The sequence below is a fragment of the Opisthocomus hoazin genome, chromosome 8 (genome assembly GCF_030867145.1).
Source record: "Opisthocomus hoazin isolate bOpiHoa1 chromosome 8, bOpiHoa1.hap1, whole genome shotgun sequence".
In the NCBI taxonomy this organism is placed as follows: Eukaryota; Metazoa; Chordata; class Aves; order Opisthocomiformes; family Opisthocomidae; genus Opisthocomus; species Opisthocomus hoazin.
In genome coordinates, this window is record NC_134421.1 from 33,780,525 (window position 1) to 33,798,046 (window position 17,522).

Sequence of the window (17,522 nt, forward strand, 5' to 3'; positions counted from 1 at the left end):
CTCAGCAGAACTCCTATCTGCAGAAAATGTGCAGTCTAAGAAGCTGCAAAATCTCTTTAAATTATAGTTCTGAGCATTGACTAAGGCTCCCCTTCAGCTTTTCTCCTCCTGCCATCACCCAGGATCACTAGAAATGGGTAGCACTTAACTTCAGCGACCCTTTCTAGGATCCCGACGCAAAGCCTTCGCAGCCAGGACTGGAACTGACCGCTCGCACAGAGCGCGCCAAGCCCAGCCGAACCAGCAAGCCACGCAGGCCCGAGGGGGCATCCCGAGCGCGGCCCGCCCCGTCACTGCTTGGAGCGCCCGGGGCTGCGGACAAGCTCCGCAGCTCTTCTAATGAAACTGCCCTGCCTGGTTCTACACAAAGACAATTGCGACTTCGATTGATTTTTTTTTTTATTCTTATTTCTGTGTATTTTAAGTGGAACCTGGAGAGGAACAGAAGGAATAGGGTCATATAAAACCCTTGTTTTACTCGGAAGTGAATCTTCCCCACAACACACATGAACTGAAATAAGTTAAAACCAACTGAAGGCAGTTATTTCACGCCACTGATGGAGATCTGCTCGTCTCAAGCTTCTGTTCCATAACCTCACAAAAACTAGATCCTTAAAAAAAAATTACTAGGTGAGATCTGGTCCACACATCCTCAGGAACTGAAGAAAATTTAACATGGGCGATGGTCTGGTACACGTTTTCTGGGGAGAAAAAGAAAAATCAGAAAATTCCCTCCCACGCTGACGTCCACCAGCCTCCCCACCCATCTTTATATTTAATTTTCTGTTGATCGGTGCTAGCTTTGTCTCACAGCACAAAGGGCAGTATCACCTCCAAGCTAACACACCCACCTTTGAACATGGCAAAAAAAATGCAATTCACAAAACAGTGAAAACGACCTTGTAGTGGGCACGTGTGGCAAAACCTGCCTACAAGTGGCATTTCTTCCCGAACTTTAACAAACACAGTTTCGGTTTAGCTGCAGATGCCACTTCAGGAGCAGCTGGACATTTAACTATAATTCTTGCCAAAAGGAAAAAATGCAGCACGATCCTTTATGTTTTGGTCAGCCACTTCTGCAGATGTTTTAGCACTATACAAGGCACATGAGTAGCTGGTGACCTAAGGTTAACTAGGCATTGCTCAGGCACACTAATTTAAGCGTACTGATGGCTCTAAAGGCCCGTTCATACTCGTAATGCAAAAAAACCCCATGTAACAGGAACATTAGCACATCAGACGTCAGTCGTCTTTTCAAATACAGTATTTTTAGAAGACGACTTTTCTGCATAGTTGCTCTTCCACAGAAGGAGGTTACTCTACACCACCGTAACTGACCAGTGCAGATTCTCACATCATACCTTGGTGCTGCTTTAATAATGTCATCTACACGAAGAATCATTTCTGCTGCTTCAGCTGCACTCAGCAAAACTTGTCTCTTGACTTGGAAACTTTCCGTTACCCCCAAGACTGCCATGTCTCCAATGATACCCTCTTTCATATCTAGACAAGGAGATACATTAAGAGGTGGTTAATTTTTTTAACTTTCCCTCTCCCTCCCTCCCCCTGCCCCCCCAGGAAATTACAGGCAGCTGACAGTATGGTAACTTATCTGCTCAAATGAACTATATTGATAGTAAGGGAGTCATTAAATAACATCTTTCACTTCACGGCTCCTGATTTAAGCCTAACATTGCAATTACATATAGAAAACTAACCATAAGACCTTTATACACTGAGAAGAGGAGATGAGCTGCCAACAGGACTCTCAGTGCTATTTCCTTAGGTATATCAACTTCAGAATTACTCTCCACAACTTTTAAGTTTTTTTCCAGGGGGGATGTGGTGTTTGGTTGTGTTGGTTTTTTGTTTGCTTTTAAATCAATGTCCTTCTTTTTAAGCTTCATATAACTAGACTCCATGTAAGTAAGCAAAGTGGTTTTCACAGGTGGAAACCATCCCCTTCAAAAACAAAGCTTTTCACTCTATTGTGAAAAGCCTGGTAGAATGATAAAGGAAATGTATGAAATATAGTAGAAATATAGTATGAAATATAGTAGAAATCAATGTACTCAGTTCTTCCAGCTGAATGTATCAGCAACAAACGGATGTGACCGAGTTTAATAATCCCCCTCCCAAACAGCAACCCAACAACAGAAGCAACACCAAGCCCCTTACCAAGCCCGTAAGTAGTCTTCCCTTCACTGTGAGCAGCTCTGAGCTGAGCAACCAAATCCGCACTGTCGTAGCCAGCGTTATCAGCTATTATTGTTGGGATCTAAGGGGATAAACACAGGTTGGCTTTAATTAATGCAGGGATCGCTCCCTAGCAAACATGAAACATACTTTGATACTACTAGTTTACTATTCAGTTTCAAGAAGTGAAAGTTTCAAAAACATGGCAGATGATGTGTTACAGTGATTAGAAGGTAGGAAAAAAGTCCAATTACCTTTCTAAGGATTTTAAGACCCTATTAAGAAAGCAGCTGAGAGGACAGAAGCGTCTTAGCAGATCTGTCGGTTCATTTTACATGGACTGAAAGAAATCTGTCTCCTTCTCATTTCAGACTATAACTGGAGAAATGGCTTCATTTTAAGAACACATGCTTGCTGGCAAGCATTAACAACCAGATCATTCTGTTCACTGTTTAAGTGACAGGAGTGCAAATTGTACGTGCTGACTGAAGAGGTAATGCCAAGTCTTACCATGCTCTTTAACTTAATTTTCTTGGGAGAAATCTTTTCCTATGGTATTTCATTTCCTAAGAAAGCTTTTCCCTAATTTAAAATACAGGAAGGCAATCCTTCTCGAATTGACATTCTGTTAGCACCATAATATTCTGTAAATGTTTCTTGTGATATCCTTATTTCCTACCAAGGAGCAATCTCCAGTGCAACTCTAGAAACTTCTAGATAGTGCTAGAGCATGAATACAATCAAACAGCACTAGAGTATCAACAGAACAGACAGGCTGCTCTTTTCTAAATCAGCTGTCACCTGCATCAGCCAAGATTTGACGTGCTATTCCTGTGGCACTTTTAACCTTGCAGGTAAGAGAAGCAAGAAAGAATTAGATGAGGGCTAGCATATCAGCATTCCGAATTCTTTAACATGCTGAACTATTAAAACACCAATACTTCTTTACTGAAAGAGAAAAGAGTAAGTAACTATCTGATGTTAGAAGTTAGTAAACTTAGTGAAACTTTACTAATTCAGCAATCTGATTAAACAAACTCACCATTCGTAAAGCCTTAGCGAAGGACTCCATTGCAACAGACTCTTTCCCAGGTGTTCTGATGGCAAGTTCCGTAACAGCATTCGCCATCAGCATCTCCGAACAACCTATGCATTGAAGACACACAGATGTTTTCCATCTGAGTTTAACAGTCATACAAAATGTGTATCATATGCAAAGTACAAAGAATCTAATATTCACCTCCACCATACACAGTTCTAGTGTCCTTCACGGTCTGGGCAAGAACACAGAGAGCATCATGCAAAGACCTCTCTGCTTCATCCAGAATCTGTTGTGTTGCTCCACGCAAAACTATGGTGCAAGCTTCACCTAAAAAGTGCAAATGTGAGAAGATTAAAAAAAAACCAGAACAAAGACACAAAAAAGGAGCTATCGCAAAGCCTTTGTAATGGTTTTGCTATCACTGGAGAAGAAAGCATGATGACATTTCACAGGCAGAATGAAATGATGTACACTATGCTCTTGCTTTTATCAATTAACTCTTCCACACCACTTTATTTCACTTAACAGAGAATGAATGTTATCTCAAAACAACCCCTTGGAAACTTACAGTATTGGCATTTACTATAACAAGCTCTGAGTTCTTGATGTGTAACAGATTGCTACCTTTCTTGTCAATTTAATCTCTCAAAGCACAAATTTTTGTTCCCATCCTTACAAATGTTTATGTGTATGTTTAATATTAGGTAGATCACAGAATTGTAGAATCACAGGTTGGAAAAGACTTCTAAGATCGAGTCCAACCATTCACCCAACACCACCATGCCTACTAAACCATATCCCAAGGTGCCACATCTACACGTCTTCTGAACACCTCCAGGGATGGGGACTCAACCACCTCCCTGAGCAGCCTGTTCCAATGCCTGACCACTCTTTCAGTAAAGAAATTTTTCCCAATATCTAATCTAAACCTCCTCAGACACAACTTGAGGCCATTGCCTCTCGTCCTGTCGCTAGTTACCCAAGAGAAGAGACCAACAATTAGATGAATAATTTCAACCACAAACATACATCTTTGCAGGACTTCTACTGAAGAGCAAGGCTTTAATAAAAATGGTTACGTGAATCATTACAAAATTCCTATGCCATCCTGGTACCCCTCTGCTAACTCTGTTCAGTTAACGCAAATGTTACAACATGCCATTAGTGGTAGAACACTCACCCATTGCCACTCCAGAGAAATGAATGAGTTTATCTTCTCCAATCATGACTTCTTCAATAAGCTTGCAGCTTCCTAGTTTCACTAGCTCAGGGTGATCAAAAGTTGATGCAATTTCACCTCCTACAAACGTAACATCATACAAAAGTCAAAGAGCTCATGATGAAAGCAATCATTCAGGAAGGGTCTCACTGGGGGCGGGGGATATGAAAAAATAATCCTCATCATAACTGCCCCAAAATAAATTGAAATTAAAAATACTGATAAGCTAAATTTTTCCAATGTCAGCATATGGCATCAGAAACCTTCTACTGATGTTCTCAAGTCCTTAAAACACCAGTATTTTGTTTCACATCACAAGAACTACAATAGCTGTAACACTTTTGAGTTCTGCCTGGAGAAGACACTGAATGTGGATATTTGCCAGCACTAAAATATCAATCTGCTTAAAGTTTTAACTGGCAAAGTAGGTATAAAATACTAAATCAAGATTGTTATGTTTTCAAACTTGAGCTTGTGCCGGTATCCGTTTTGCCCCCCGATGATGTCCGAGAACTGCTGGCCACCACTCTCCTGAATCATGAGTCTCGTGCCATGTCGTAGCAGCAATATTGTGTGCTATTTGTAAACTCGCATATCACAAACATAACAGATGTTACAAAAACCAAAATGTCTCTGAATGGAATATTGTCCTAGTACTTTGCTCTTCCCATTAGAAAACTATTTACATGTATTCACTCCCAATGCATGCTCAAATATCCCACATTAGCTTGCAGCATTGCTGTAGTTGCAGCAGTACAAGTAAAGACAGGATTTGTAGTAAAGAGTTTGTGCTTACTTGGAATAAAACAGCTTGTCTTTATTAAAATACCTTGTCTACTTTTTCAGCTATGCTATTTGGTCCAGTGTGGTCTGATATGGTCCACTCGCTCTGCTTACAAATTTTGCCTCAAATTTGTTCCAGAACACAAGCAATGTTCCTCTCAATCAAGCGTTTGCCTGTGTCAATGTGCCTACAGACTGCTACACACAACTGCTACTTCAGTTTTGCTAAGCTAAACAAGTCTGTATCTTTTCTTTGCTCCCTGCAAAGCAAATTCTCCATGTTCCTGATCACTTTCACAATCAATTTTCTATGATGTTCCAATTAACCATCTCTAACTTCAGCAATGAGAGTTATCTGTAGCATTCCAGATATTTCACTTTCATTAGGTACCAGAGTCACATTTACACTGACCCACTATTAAAAATATCCCAGTTGTTCATGTTATTCGAGGTCCATCTCAAGTCAATGACTCAGGCCCACATTTTTAAGAATGGATGACTCTTCAGACTTCTATTACTACAATCAAACAACAGCTATTCGTAACAAGATGATATTATTTAACCTGTGGATTTATCTTCTTATTCTTTCTATTGCTAAGTTTAATCTCTTCCCTAGAAAACAAACATTTCAAAAGTTTACCAAGCAAGGACTTAACTGAAAATATTTCTAAAATATGAAAGAAAATTAGTAACTGGCACTAACTGGCTAAATTATATTCCATAGTTAGCACGATGACCCTTTATTCACAATTGCTAGAGAGAAAAAAGTATGTTTAAATCGTTATGCAGAAAGGATTCAGAATCAAACCAGCTATTTTACATGCAAAGTAGAACATACAAAAGATTGAAACTGAGTTACCGCTTCTGAAAAAATGCTGACCATTACACAGCAGTTTGTAAATCAACAAAGTAATTTCTAATTACTTATGGCCAACTTCATAGGGTCCTCCACACGTTTGTATTTAAGTACTCCAAAATAAAGCTTATTTGGAATACTCTGCACATTCACAGATCTGATTAATAGTAAAAAGTACAAACTCGGTGATCAAGCATTATCGTTTACTAAAGATCAAACAAACAAAGTGACCCTCCAAGTTTCAGAGGACAAGGTACTCCACATACCTGTAACAAGAGCCAGACGTTCTACACCAGCAAAGTCTGCGTGTTCAATAGCCATGACGCCAGCAGCTCCAAAGAGCTGTTCAGGGTAGTTGTAGATCAGCTGTCTATAATCAAAACACAGGCACATCTTCCCATTACACATGGAACAAACCTTTTAAATACCAGAGTAACAAAGGACAGCCGATTCTCAGTAGCATGGACAGGGACAGATTTCTGAAAGCTACAAAAGCAGTCAGCACGAGGCACCTGCCACACGGAATGTTATACCACACAGAAGCAAATGCAGTGACTGGAAAACATACGAAGCCAAAAACAAACAAACAAAAAATTCAAACTATTACAGCTCTTTGAAATACCCTTCCCCTGAAGACACACTATCAATGCACAGGGACCCATATGCTTTACATTCTAAGTCCTTTGCTCCTAAGTGCCTACCTATTCTAGCAGGGTGCACCAGAACAGCATGTGAAGTAACATCTTTAATTCCTTCACCAGTTCAAAACCTAAACAGTATACAGCTCTGTGGGAACAAGAAATGGCCAGTCTTGTAACATATACAAATAGCAGACCACAGAGAAGAGCATATGCTCCCTTGCTAGTAGGTTCTCTCTAGAACCAAGCAGTCATGTAAAGCTGGCATCCAGAAGTGCTATGCTAGATTTTTCCCTTCCAAATTAGAGATTGGGTGTTGCAGAGAATTCAGCACGAGCTGGGAGATGCCATCTCTGTCAAAAAAAATGCTTCTGATCTATCTTCAAAAGAGACAACTGGCGCTGCTGGGTATGCACAGAGTAGATTCTTCCAACTCTGCATCCATATAGCCTTGACCCTGTCAAGCATCTCCTCAGCGGTGTTTAACCAGCCTAACACTGACCATATCAGATGCGAAGTGGATCTACAGTATGCCTATAGGCACAAATCCATTTTATCAAGGAATGAATCTGAAAGTCAAGAATCAATCTAACTGGAATGCCACTACTCTGGCTACAGCGCCTGACTGCTACCCGAGCTTCCTTAGGGCAACTACCTGCGTTACAAGCATATCGGGTGGCAGCGATAGAGGTTTTCTTTGCATACTTCAAAGGACCCTTCCATCCATTTGCCAACAGGACTCTTGACTCTAGGACTCTGTATCTGTACCACCACCACCAGACACACCACCAGACAGAGCACTCCCTTTGCCTAGACTAGAACACCACGTATGTGAAACACAACACAGATGGAGGGACTATTGGAGTCATCAGGCTGTCAGTGGTTCTTACAGATGTTTAAATGAAATTTTGCAGGTGACTTATAAGATGCACTATGTTCCGAACGAGCAAATCTTTGCTATTGCAGAAAACAGTGCTACTCTTACAACTCCTAGCCTTTGGTGTAGTACTAGAAGGTCAGCTTCCTAGTGCACTACATGATGCACCAAACCACCAGCTGTCAAGCTGCTCGTACAGCTGCTCATGTGGCAGCTTCACTCAAATGAAAATTTCTGACAGGCAGAAGCATTTTTCATCATTAAAAAAACGAATGCTTTTTTGCACTGTGACAGTTTAAGAGAGAAGTGCACTGCTAACAAAAATAAGTAACTCGGATTGTGACATCTCTTAGATGAAAATGGTTAGCTTCATACTTTCAAAGGTGCATGTAAAAGGCTCTTGACAGGGAGCCCAGAGGCCTCTCAAACACTCTTGGATTTGGAGCACTACTCCAGCACCAGCATCTTAATGCAGGAAAAAGCATAGCTGGTTCAATCTGAACTAAATGCATCCAGCAGCACAGATGCTTTCAGGACCATTTTCCCAAAAAAAGGGGAATATGGATATGGACAATGGTGCTAGCATTCATAACTAAATAAATCTGTCAGTATAAAAGCATGGTGACATTGCTTCAGCTGGACTGAAACATGGATCCTGGATTAGTAACATCACTTCTTCCTCTTTAAAATAAAAAAAAAAAAAAAAAAAACAGGGACGGAGGGGAAGGGCATGGTGCACAATGGGAAGCACAGAAAAAACACTGGCCTCAAAGTGAATAAATTAAGCTTTATGTAGGATCATCTAATTTTACAGATATGAACATAAATAATATTCTTCATGCTCATACTATATTAAAATCTAACTGCATTATAAACTCCACCCCTTTTCCCAGAAAACACATACCTGTTAATAAAGCAGTTTATTCCATGCTTAAGAATACGCTCTACCTTCTCCTTCATTTTTTCTTTTTCTGCCTGTTCTATTTCTGCTACCTTTGCTGTAGAGTCCACTCTAACACGAGAGCCAAAGATCTAAACCAAAGAAAACAAAGAGTTCAGTCTAAAAAGGAACTCCATTTACAAAAACATCGTTTCACAACAGTAGTTATGTCACAAACCTTAATCTTGTCTGTATCCATACCAGTATTTGCAATAAGAATCTTTGCATTTTCAATTCTTTTTGGCTGATTTACACCAATCTTCTTGTCAAGTAAAAAGCCTGTAGTAACAGAAAGGTCTTGTAAAACTTCATATTCAAAAAGGAGAATAATTCGTTTGCATTATTACAAAACCCCCTCAAATTTATTATTGAATTTAATAACATAGCAGTGTCTCCTAGAACAAATCTGTATAGACATATAACTTGTTACAGCTTCATTTCTCAAGCGTACTTGCAGACAATATACAAAGACTTACCTTCATCTAAGTAGGAATCAGTCAGACTTCCACCGAGTTTCTTAATGATGTGGATAGCTTCCAAATTACCAGAACCCTTCAATCTAAGAACAGCTTCCACAGCTAGTTTGACAAAGTGATCTTTATGATGAGTAAGTAATTTTGATGAAAGAGTCGTGCCCGCAATGTTCACCAAGTCTTCACGGAATTTCACTTCATCATCACTAAAATAAAGTCAGTATAGTTTCAGTGGACGGTCTGAAACCCTTAACTGTCATTAACCTATCACTATGAGTCTCTCCCCACTTCTTCTAGCCTGTGCCTATGTGTACCATGTTCTACTCCGAGGAACGCTACACAGAATGCCTCCAGCCTCCCGGAATACAACCTTCTATCTGAAAAAAGTTCAATTAGGAGAACTTTTGCATTCAGCTTTACAAAGTCCATGCTCTCAAAGTGTCCGGTAAAGAAAAGTCACACACAAAATTAAGGTATTAAATCTGAAATAACAGCTCGCATTTTCGTTCTAGGGAACAAATTATTGCTTGTATTTTATTTCTGCACATCCTAAGTAATTTTAAATAATTTCACAAAGCTTCTGTAGTTCATCTGAAGAAAACGCAGTCTTTTTGTCTCAACTGTTCAAATTCGTAAATTCAGCCTTTACACTACCTAAAAGAGTGAAGAATTTCCCAATGGTGTATAATTCTCACTGGTGTTTTAATCTTGACTGATTTTTTATAAAGAGTTACAGCAAATGCACATTACTAACCCATGATCCACAGCTGCTTTCAAAAGTGCCTCTCTTGAAGCTTTCGTAGCTGCTCTCCAGCCTGCAATGATGGTCTGAGGATGAATCTTCCTCGCAATCAGTAATTCTGCCTCCTATTTAAATGGAATTAATAATCAGTTTTCTCCCCCCAGGTACATTTACACTAACTAAGAAAAACAATTCCAAGTAACTGGAAAATTCCGAATGGCAGTAAAAACCAGAGAGCTATAATAATGAAATTGAAGTCACCTTACTGGCAGGTTTTTTTTTTTCCAATCTAGGCAAATATCATCTGCCCTTGGAATATCATCAAGAAATTTTGATTAATTAAAAAAATAAAAATCCTAACTCCAATAGGAATAGCAACCAGATACACAATTCAAAATAGCAATCTTTCACTTCATGTTTGAGATCAGTTTCCTGTTCACTTCTAGCTGCAACTTGAAGTGTAATTGGAAAAAAAAGTATCTTCAAAATCCCTTTTTGTGAGGAACCTGGTAAGCTGATGGATCATTTCTCAGATGCTCTTGATCACAGATTCTGGATCCGAGATGATTACATTTACTGTCACAGCTCTGCTAAACAAGAGTTCCTCGCTTCTGAAGTCTCTTTCATAGCAATTTCAGATTCAGAGTTTGGCAGTGTAACCTCTGTATGCAAAGTTTAAAGGAACAGTATGAATTCAAGTCTTGCGCACACAAGAACAGAATTTAACATGCCTTTTCTTTTTTCCTCATTCATGTTATGAAACAGGATTTCAGAGGACTGAATCTCACAACTAAGCAGTGCTGCATGCTGCCCAGTGCAACATCTAGGATATGACCCCCGAGAGTGACACCTCTCTGTCTAACTTGCGTAATGAAATAAGAGAAAATGATCTTCTAAAATGTACCAAATTAGAATACTTGTGGGCTTATAAACAATAAGGAATCTAGTTTTAAAAAAAAAAGCTATGACGCAATACTTAAGGGTTTTTTTTCCTATCAGTTTCAACAGCAACAGAGCAAGGTATTCCTATACTTTGGAAGCCCTCTTCATAAACATAAACATAAATAACACATCTCCTGTTGATATCACAGGAGTACACTGCCAAACAGGAACACATGTGAAAAATTGTAATACATCACCCTCAGTAATTCAGCTGCCAACACTGTGACAGATGTAGTTCCATCACCGACTTCATCATCCTGAACCTTCGACATATCTGAAGAAACAAGCCGCTGCATTAATGTTTTGATTCAAAATACCACACTCACCCATACCAGCTTTACACACAAATACTTTTATCTCACATTAGTCTGGAAAAGAAAAAAGAATCTTACTCCTCAATATTTTAAAGAGGTCACTCTAAGTCACAGAAAAACCTGAGACACATGAAATTCAGCATCCTTCAAATTCCCTCGCTTCACTTGCAACCTAGACACTCGTTCCAGTCTGGCGATGATCAAATGCTACTCCTCTCTCTCTCTCTCCATTCCTAAAGATGGTCATCAAAAGGAAGTAGGGCCGGACAGACGCTCTAAGCTATACACACAGGATCACAGGATGTAATAATCCAGTATGCCCCATGAACTGTTGATAAACAAGGACCCAGCGAACACGAAATCATCGAGCTGCTTGACACCAAAATGCTCAGGGTCCAGTTTGTCACTAGAACTGGACCATTTGCACACTAAGACAGCGTACCACACAGGTAAACTCTGTCCAGAGTACAATGCCGATTAAGTGATAAAAAGAGATTTCGATCAGGGAGAACCAGAGAGAACCTCTGTACCCCAGCAGATTTCTGTCCTGAATTTTCCCGGTGAAAAGAAGAGGGGCACACAGCTGTCCTTTGTCCCTTCTGACTCCTGGGACAAACCAGGGTTGAGGGAAAACAAGGAGACACCGTAACAGTTTTGCAAGAGCAGCATATACCTCAATTTTACTCAAGCAGAGCTCCACAACTCCTGCAAAACCTTGGCCTCTTTACTTCAGGAATTCTGCTCCCCCTCCCTTCAATTTTTCACATTATTTGAAGACTACTTTTCCAAGCACAGAGGAAAACTACATAATAAAGTTACAAATGAAGAAATGCCAATTACTCCAATGACAAGCTGTTAAAAACTCACCAACCAAGACCTTGGCAGCTGGGTTGTCAACTCCAATAGCTTTCAGGATGGTTGCACCATCATTGGTAACTGTTACCGTGCTGTCTCTTCCAGTACTTAAAAGAATCTTGTCCTACGAGGTACCATATTTAGAATACTGCTTGAAAACAACCTGTTGCCGTTAAAGCTAAATTAACATGTATGACCACTGAGAACTTGCAGCTGTCTTACCATGCCTTTAGGCCCCAGAGTGCTCTTGACCAGGTCACCAACAGCAATGGCACCAACAAAGGATGACTGAAATGGAAGCAAACATACCTTAGAAAAATATTTATTTCCACTTTCATACAAGCAGCAGATGCTAGCTCGTAACTTCCCAGGGGACATCTTAACTCAACCATTCAACAGCCACAACTCCTTTCAGCAGAGTCTGGGTCCAAGTTTCTTAACTGCTACATTTTGATAACCAGATCAAGTTTACTTAATTCTCACAGAAACCATAAAAGCCCATCTTGCAGCCAAAAGAACTGCCTCCCAATGAACATCAATCTTCTGAGCTAAGGTACTCAGTTTTGGAACACTTAGGCGGAGTTTCTCTAGTTGTTAGCATAAACAAAACTCCTCCTGCCTTCTGTTCACAGACACACAACAAGAAAAAAAACCAAGACGACAGGTAAGTTTTACATCACCATGAACTGAAAGTACATTCAACAGCAGAAGAGACACAGTTTAATTACCCCAAGTATTACCAGTTTCTTAGAGAAGTAAACTTACCAACCGAGCTGTTTCCGCCTTTTCTTCATCTGCACCTGCCTTGAAAATGTTCACAGGAGCAAGGGAAATGGATGCCTTAAACAGAGTTAACACAAGAATATTGGTTTAGTTTTAATAAAACAATGCATTTTAAAATCAAATCCCTGACGCTAACAACCTAAACGATGTTATTATCTAAATTATTTATTTCCATACCCCATTTTGGCTTTGACAAAACGTACACTCAAGACAGATTTTCAAGGAAGAATCAAGGTGAATTTATCTTGCGAAGAGGTTACCACATCGGCTGCAAGGTGCTCCAGCAGACGGCAGGCCGCGTTCTGACCAGCCCCGCGCAGCCGCACGGCCCTCAGCCGCGCCTCACCTGGCGGCACTGCCTGTGCTGCTGCTCCGCTGGCTACAACCAGCACAACCTAAAAACTTTAGGCACCCAGCATGCTGGGGAGTGACTGTTTCGGTGTTTGTGTTCAATCCTTTTTTTATTTTTTTTTTCTTGCGTTTCCGTCCTCCCACCGGTTTCGCGCCCCTTCCACCACCGCCCCGGCCAGACAGCCTAACGGGGCGCGGCAGCGGGCGCCGCACGGGCCCGGGGACCCGGCGCCGCCCTTCCCGGAGGCGAGGGGAGGGCAGCCGCGCTGCGGGCGGGCCAGGCGGGCGGGCCGAGGCGGCCTCTCCGGTGCGCGGGGGCTGGGCCCCGTCCGGCCCGGCCGCGCGCTGACAGAACCTCCTCCCGCGCGCGCTCCAGAACCTTCCAGGCCCAGCGCGCCGCCTCCCCCGCCCCACCCCCGCCGCGCGCGGGGCAGGGCGCGAGGAGCCGCCCCCACGCGAGCGCCGCAACCGCCGCCGGACAAAGCGCGGGGGGAGGGGCGCGGCCGCCGGGCCCTCCAGCGCGTGGCTGCGGGGAGCGCCGCCGCCCCCCCAACCTCCTCCCGCCCGAAAGCGCCGCCGCCGCCCCCCCCCCGCCGCTGACCATGATGCCGGTGCCGCCGTCGGGCCCCCGCCAACCGCCGCCACCACGACCAGAGAACCAGCGCGCGGCTCCGCAACCCCCGCACGCGCCCCTGGCGGAACTGGCGTGGGAGGAGCCGCCGCTTCCGGCGGCGCGCGGCAGCCTGGGAGCCGTTAGCCCGCCCCTGAGTGGGAGGAGGCGGGCGGGCGCGGCCGGCGCAGACCCGGGCCCGTTGGCTCTTACCGCTGCGTGCGATGGCGGCCCCTCGCCCGGCGGGGTTTGCCGGGAGGGCAGCGCCGCGTACCGGCCTTTGCCCGCAGAGCTGCCGGGCGGGCGCTCGCTGGCCGCGGTGTTTCTGTACCCGAGTTATTGCCGCCTCCGCAGAGGAGCCGGCAGCTGGGCCGGTTTAATGCCGTCGCATTGCGGGAGCTCAGTTCCTAAACCGGTCGAAGCCGTTTTAAATTACCGCGCCTGGCTTCCCAGGTCTCTGCTGCTACATCATCCGCATCGCCGGCTAGAAGCAGCGGACAGGCACAGGCCCCGGCACAGCCCCACTCGGGACGCTCTTCAGTATTAAACTAATGGGTAACTGTTCTCTTGGCAGCGTTGCAGATGGGTGAGACCACGCCGTCGCTGCTTTTTCTCCACTCAAAAAGCCCGTCGGTTGCCTGGTCGTGAAAAAAAAAAGAGAAGTGAATGGGTTTGTATGACTTGTTCCTCAAGGATTAATTCGGGCTGGTATTCCTCCCCTTGCTGCCAGACACAGATCTCCTGGGGTACATGCAAAGCTGTTCGTCCCAGATTCAAACTGGCCAAAGATGGGTACCCATCCCAATGGAGACAGCAAAAAAGAACATGACTAAAACTCTGCCCAAACTTTCACATCTGTCTCTGGCCTGACGGGAGTCAATACCTAGTTGGTATTTTTCTTGAGTTCTTGGGGCTTTCTGCTTTGTTTTCTTGAGAGAGTGGGATATGTTTTCCCCCCTAACCTTGTTCTGAAAACTAGAGTGATAATTGAATTTTAACATCATCAGTTTCCCGCATCGTTACACAGGAAAATATCTTAAGTTGTAGCTAGGGTTAATAACTAAAACAACGTTAACTATTTTTATCTCAGAGCATTCATAAAGATTTGCACTGAACTAGAACTTCATGTTAATTTACATTTGCTGCTACTGTGGTGTGAGCTGGGGGAAAGGAGGATTTTAAAGTGCCTTGGACAATTAACTGAGTTACGGCCTTTGGAAGAGCAAATGCTCGTAATAAAATTTACTACAGCGAATTTGCAAGTTTGGTTTGAGGGGCTTTGGGCTGCTGCTAAGCTATGACTTACAATGTGTAAAAGCAGTGAGACCCGCATAGGGAGAGCCCAGCAGCAGCGCTACTTCTGGGTTCCTGCCTCTCGCTTCCAGCTGCGCAGTGTCCTCGCCTCTGTGGTGCCAATGGCAATTTTTAAGGCCACAATGCGAAGAAGTGAAGGAAAAAAGTACCTCATTTTAGTATTTTCATAAATGCATATGCTTTGTAAATCACCTCATCTCTTTCAAGGTTGAGAGAACAGACCGTGTTTTAGTCCCAAAGACTGTTCGAGGCACCTGACAGCTCAGCGAAGCAGAGGCTCAGTTGCTCAGGGATGAATTCTTCATCAGACCTCCACATGTCTCCCTATCTACTGATAGCACTTTAATTCAGATCGAGACCACCTGCTTACAGCCAAGCTACTAATGGTGTAGGAGTAACAGAGCAGCAACCCTCCCCTGGTCTCTCTGGGACCAAAAAATCAGGCACCAATCACACCATCTAGTTTGAGGCTTACTTCAGTCAAACGAGTCACTTAAGCCTCTGAGCAGCAAGGAATTTGAAAAAGGAAGGGAAACAGAGACTCTTCACAAAATCCAACTCTGTGGGTGCTCCCAGCTGAAAACTAACAGCTGTATTAGTGTGATTTACACACAGGGAATTTACCAAGGCCAGCCTGTATCATTACTAGAAACCCTAGTGCTAGGCATGTAGGGCTAGAAGGTTGGCCCTTTCATGCCTGGCTGTTTAATGCCACCTATTTTGAGCAGGCTTAGAAATTTTATTTCAGAACAAAGAATCATTAGGTCAAGAATGCAAGGCATATGCATATTTTAACTGGAATCACTTCTATCAGTTGCATGCTATTTTAGTTATTGCTAGAAATTAATTCTTTAACTGCATGTAGTTTACCTTCTGTCACATCAGAACTGGTGCACTCAAGCGTTTTGACAAACATTACTGGAAAGGGCTCTTGCTAACAAAGGTACAAAGAACCAAAGTTTCTCTTGAATTCTGTTATCACATTTGTATGGAAACGTGAAGCGTGATGGACTGCCAAGCAGCCATTCCATTTAGGAAAGCTGCAAAGCTGCTGGCCAGGGATATGAAAACCTTCTGGAGAGCTTTCAGACCTCTATGCTATCTCACATAGTGCAAGGATCACTTAATGTTGTTTCCTAAGAGATGCTGAAAACAAAACAGCTCCTGATCTTCCTAGGGTTTTGTTCATTTGTTGGCTAGAAATATCTTTATTGAAATTATGCCTTAAAACAGTGACTCAAGAGAAAAAAAGGAAATTAATTTTAATAAATCAACACCATATTTTATAGTCTCCAGAAGAAAGCAAAAAGGCCACCTGGGCAGGACTTCAACCTTCTATTTTCTTATTACTTTCTTTCTGAATTTATCACTACTATGCTAACAAAGTTAGTCATTTAATACCTGAGAAAGGAGCAAGTTCAAATTGCTGGCATGCGATTCACTAGCCAGTAGACAATAGCAACAGTGCCACCACAACAAAAAAAGAAAACTGGGTCTACCTACATGAGAAAGATGTGACCAAACACCAGTAGAAATGAAACAAAACCTTGGAGAAAAATTACAGACTCCTGGTCATCATGTTCTCTTGTGTTTTTTTTTACCACTGAGTAATAAGTGGAATACAAAGGAGGGGGGGGGGGGTGTGAGGAGGTAGATAGGTACCTGAAGCAACAATTTAAAGAAAAGAAGAAAGGTTTTACTAATGAAATACAATACAGCAACACTAACACTGGGAAATACTAAAGTAATCCATAGACAATTTTCAATGTAAAATCAATAGTTTATTGCCATGCTACATTTTTTTTTTCCCAAATGAAGTTGGCACTGGTAAAGGGGAAAAAATGTTGTTATGATACATAATACATTTTTTTAAAATGCACATTTGGTAAGCTTTCTCAGTAATGACAGCTTAAAACAAGTGAAATTTTCATTTTTTTTAAGATTAGTGTGGAATGGCATAAAAATACACTCTTTCTGCATAGTATAGTATCACTTTTTTTCCATAAAAGAACTACGGAATGTTTGTAAAAACAAATTCATTGAACAGGGAAAATTAATTGAAATTTCATAAACAATTTGGCAGCAGTACTCCCACTGTTTAGACTTTTTTATATAAAAGAAAGAAAAATCTAGAAAGCTACCTTTATACAAAGTTGCTATATTTATGCCTTTAAGTAGGAAAAAACATTTTATAATGCAAATTAGGACATACAATAATCTTACAATATCATACAATGTAATGACAAGAAAGGAACATACAACATAAGATTTTGGCCTTTGTAGAAATGTCTATTTCTGCATTTAATAAATGCATTTGTGGCACACTGGTGACTATTGTATTCTTACTGCTACCAGTCAGCTTCCACGCTAGAGCGGTATTCGGCTGTGCTGTAATGGCAGGTCCGCAGTTCAGTTAAAACACAGACTGGTTTTCAGGAGACGAAAGGTGATGCTGCAATGAAGCGAGATGTGAAAAAGGCAACGTGCCTGCTGGCTGAGACATCCGTATTGTGGGACACACGACAACACTCTTTCCTTTCATACCAGAGCGTTTCATATACATTCAGTTACTCAGTACCAAAGTCTT

General features: G+C 42.2%; 1 protein-coding gene across 2 annotated transcripts; it reads right to left on the reverse strand.

Annotated features, from left to right (window-relative positions):
- Positions 1-381: 381 nt before the first annotated feature.
- On the reverse strand, positions 382-13,762 carry CCT2 (chaperonin containing TCP1 subunit 2). 2 transcript variants are annotated; one of them, XM_075429169.1, is made up of 16 exons: positions 13,613-13,762; positions 12,643-12,717; positions 12,100-12,165; positions 11,890-12,001; positions 10,906-10,982; positions 9,779-9,891; positions 9,028-9,230; positions 8,730-8,830; positions 8,516-8,643; positions 6,363-6,466; positions 4,419-4,538; positions 3,437-3,565; positions 3,239-3,342; positions 2,179-2,278; positions 1,362-1,503; positions 382-701 (listed from the first exon to the last, which is right to left on the reverse strand). In XM_075429169.1, the coding sequence occupies exons 1-16, from the start codon at positions 13,613-13,615 to the stop codon at positions 671-673; spliced, it is 1,608 nt and encodes a 535-aa protein (XP_075285284.1). In that variant the 5' UTR covers positions 13,616-13,762; the 3' UTR covers positions 382-670. The 2 variants fall into 2 exon arrangements, with proteins under 2 accessions (XP_075285284.1, XP_075285286.1); XM_075429171.1 differs by lacking the exon at positions 13,613-13,762 and adding an exon at positions 12,864-13,198.
- Positions 13,763-17,522: the final 3,760 nt, after the last annotated feature.